General features: G+C 47.1%; 1 protein-coding gene across 1 annotated transcript in view; it reads left to right on the forward strand.

The window, feature by feature from the left end:
• Positions 1-3,975, forward strand: part of CSMD2 (CUB and Sushi multiple domains 2) — a 308,935-nt gene that overhangs the window by 194,063 nt on the left and 110,897 nt on the right. The window contains 5 exon segments of the mRNA XM_009333469.1: positions 5-163; positions 1,760-1,898; positions 2,621-2,808; positions 3,203-3,391; positions 3,623-3,739. Of these exon segments, the coding sequence (XP_009331744.1) occupies positions 5-163; positions 1,760-1,898; positions 2,621-2,808; positions 3,203-3,391; positions 3,623-3,739 (792 nt within the window).

Consider the following 3,975-nt stretch of genomic DNA (forward strand, 5'->3'; position numbering starts at 1 on the left):
GTGCCTGTGAACGGAAAGCGCTTTGGTGACAGCCTCCAGCTTGGCAGCTCTGTGTCCTTCCTTTGCGATGAGGGCTTCATTAGGACCCACGGCTCAGAAACCATCACCTGCATCTTGAAGGAAGGAAACGTGGTCTGGAACAATGCGGTGCTCAGATGTGAAGGTAAATTTTATCATCTTTCCTACTAGTCTGTACGTGCACCCTGGAGGGAGAATGATCCCCTGGTGTTTGCAGCCTTTCAGGAAAAAGGACAATAGCTCTGTCTGTCAAGGTCCCAGTCAGATAACCCATAGCGAAGGTATACAGCGCTGACCTTGTGGGAGGCCTTTTGCCATCGTATCGGCAGAGGCATTTGTTGTTGAGAGCTAAAGGACTATTGGACTTCAGTTCTAACCCTCAGCTTCTCAGTTATGGCCATGATTTTACATAGCTCTGGAAGGTATTGTCTGCACAGAATAGTTTGCTTAGGAGGAAGTGCCAGTCCAGTAATCGCCGAGCACTGAACTCAGTTTGTTTTTTAATTTTTTGTGAAATGAATGACGGGGATTATTTTTATTAGTTCAGTTCTTGTTGCAACAGGTGTTTTTCTAATAATAATAAAAGGCTTTGATTTACTGATGACTAAAAGTAAAAAATTAATGGGAAAGAAAGAGACCTAAAAAAAGAGCTGAAAGATGGACAGAAGTCCTGACAGGAAATTATGTAGCTTTGGGGCAGAAAGGAGCCTCTTGTTCAAAAATAATTAGTTAGGATCCAGTTGAGATCAATTGACTTTGATCTGGCGTGCTTCAGATCAGCAGTGAAGGTTTTAGGCCCAGACTTACAGGTATTTAAGGTCATATCAAATGTGCCATTCTGTAGCCCTTGTGCAAAGCTCGCACCAGGGTTGGCCCTGGGTTGGTGCTTCAGCAGCTGTTCTGGAGGAGCAAGGTCTCCTTGGTCCATGAGGACTCAACTGGCAGTGAGTACCGTGGGACGATGGGCTTCGTCTGCCCCGTGGGAGCTCCCAAAGGCTGTGACAGTAACGTGGTCACGCTGCCATGCGAGACGTGCGTGACCGGCACCAGTGACTTACTGCAGCGGGACATGAAGAAACACTGGGTGATGAATCCTGCAAAAGTGCTGAGCAGGGGGAACACAAACTCACAGGAACAGACACGGTTTTCCATCCCATTTGATTTTTTTTTTTTTAAGAGGACAATACATTGCAGTTATTTAGGGCTATAGGATTTTGTTCCTGTTGTCCATCAGATCCGGCGTCCTTTTTCCAGAAAAGATAGTAATATGCCTTCAGCTTCTGCTGATGGCACAAGGGACCACATTGTGGTATAAATGCCACAGTCTTGTGATGTCCCTTGTGGTAGAAAAGACATGACTCAATTACCACAGATATGAAAGATTTTCTGGCACCTGCAGCTACTGAAATGCAAACTGACCTTGCAGTTTTCTCTGGTTTTATATCTAATAATTATTATTATCCCCTGTCCCCTTAGAGCCGCTGCACAAGGTCAGGCTACTGACTCCCATAGATACAGTAGCAGGCTGCTACATCTTCAGTTTAAGCTGAAAATGCAATTTCTTACCAGCTAGTGGTGGTGTTTCATCTGGTTCTGATTATTTTTAACACATGAGAAACAATAATGCATGAAAGCTATTGCATGGCAGGACGATACTGCCTGGCAGGGAGGCATATGACCAATCATGCCACAGCTTCCATGATGCTCTTCACCTGAATTGTGTCATTTTCCTTGTTCCCAGCGCCATGTGGGGGCCACTTGACTTCGCCCAGCGGAACCATCCTGTCCCCTGGCTGGCCTGGCTTCTACAAGGACTCCCTGAGCTGCGCGTGGGTCATAGAGGCCCAGCCGGGCTACCCCATCAAGATCACGTTTGACAGGTGCTTACCCGGGACTTACCAAAAGTTTCCTTTTCGCGGTTGTTTTTCAGTGGTTCCAGCAGTGTTGAGTTGTAGCCACCCCTGGAGGAAAAGGGAACGAACTGCTCAGCACCGTGTTTGGCAGTGAGGTTCTCTCTTTCTCTCCTTTTTTTAATTAACTCCTGACAAGACATTTAAATTCACCTAACGTTCAAGAAGAAAAGGTGGAAACTGGTGATTTTTCCCTTCTTGTTTTGACTAACTCCTGCTAATTTGTAGTGCTATTTTAGACACACGTAGGACACATTTTCGGAGGCTGAGCTCCCATGTGCTCAGCCTGCCGGGGAGAAGCAGCAGTGAGGATCTTGCCCTGGCTCAGGTGTGCCGAATCTCTGACTTGCCTTGGATTTCACTGTTTGAGGAGAGCTATGCTTTCTTGAACCTGGGTCTGTATGTCTGAGAAGTGATTGTTCATGTAGCGCAAGATGCTTGTTGCTGCAAAGACAGTTCAGTGTCAGCAGATGAAGCAGGTGAAGGATCAGAAAGAAACCAAAATGCATAGGAGAGGAACGACGTGTTCTCAGTACGATGCTCAGCCAGCCGAAGGTCAGGCAGTAGAAACGGACCCACTTATTGCCCCGTGGCCTGTGCTGCCTTCTAGTCATTAGAGCACATTCAGGACTGCAATAAAGAAAAATTAGCCATGCTGGTTTTTCACAGATGTATTCTTGTCTCCCTTTCAGATTTAAGACAGAGGTGAATTATGACACCCTGGAAGTGCGAGATGGCCGGTCCTATTCTTCCCCGTTGATAGGTGTCTATGATGGGACTCAGGTGCCCCAGTTCCTCATCAGCACCAGCAACTACCTCTACCTCCTCTTCACCACTGACAAAAGCCACTCTGACATAGGCTTTCAGATCCGATATGAAAGTAAGTGCAAGTTATTCATGTAATTACACGCTCTCCAGCAGCACAATGGACTCAATCAGAGGCCCACTGCACCCGCTTCTCCCCTTCGCCAGGCAGTTAGCACTGTTACGGTGATTGGAGAACGTGAAGTTGCTGCAAGTGAAGTAGCGGTTTCTGCTTTTTTGACCATCTTGGTTGTTGACGCTTTTTTATTTTAGCACCTACAGAATATTATTGATTTTAGGAGGCAGAGTTGAGTCCTCTGTCCGTTCTTTCTCTTACTTTGGGGGTAATCAGTTGGACTTTGAATGAGCTCATAGGAGGAGTTGAACTTTCCCCCGGGCTAATCTCTGCCCCTCGCAGCAGGCTCTGCAGCCACTGAGTGGTCTGACGTGAGTGGGTTTCTTTGCCACAGCTGTGAAGCTCCAGTCAGACCACTGCTTGGACCCGGGGATCCCGGTAAATGGCCAGCGCCATGGGAATGATTTCTACGTGGGAGCACTGGTGACGTTCAGCTGCGATTCAGGCTACACCCTGAGTGACAGTGAAGCCCTGGAGTGCGAGCCGAACTTCCAGTGGAGCCGGCCACTGCCCAGCTGTGAGGGTAAGGAGTGCAGAAGATGACATCTGCAGAAGATGGCAAACGCTTCGTTGCAGATCTACTGCAAAAACAAAGCAGCGATTGTGAAGTTAGCAGTCACATTTGATCTGTGTGTTTTGTTTGATTTTGATGGGTTGGGCTTTGTTTTGACATTCAGAAGAGCTGATATTCTTCCAGCTGATGATGGGGTTTGAATTCTTTAATTCTTTCTCTCTTTTTTTTTTTTTTCCCCAGCTCTGTGTGGAGGTTACATTCGTGGTTCCAGTGGTACCATCTTATCCCCAGGCTTCCCTGATTTTTATCCCAATAACTTGAACTGCACGTGGACAATAGAAACATCACATGGAAAAGGTGAGAAACGTTTAGCTTAGAGTGGTTTTAGAGATGGACTGGAGGATGGTGGTCAGTAGGGGACGCAAGTGGTCCCTGTGTCAACCAAGCGTTTGTCTCCAAGGCAGTGATGATGGGTACCCATGTGCTTGGCCAGTTGCCATTCTTGCCACCACTCAAACATGGTCTCTGGACAAGATACAGAGGTTTTTGGTGTCACATCTCTTAATCCCTGTACGGTGGAGCGGATTAAGAGG

The sequence above is a fragment of the Pygoscelis adeliae genome, unplaced genomic scaffold (genome assembly GCF_000699105.1).
Source record: "Pygoscelis adeliae isolate BGI_AS28 unplaced genomic scaffold, ASM69910v1 Scaffold321, whole genome shotgun sequence".
Classification (NCBI taxonomy): Eukaryota; Metazoa; Chordata; class Aves; order Sphenisciformes; family Spheniscidae; genus Pygoscelis; species Pygoscelis adeliae.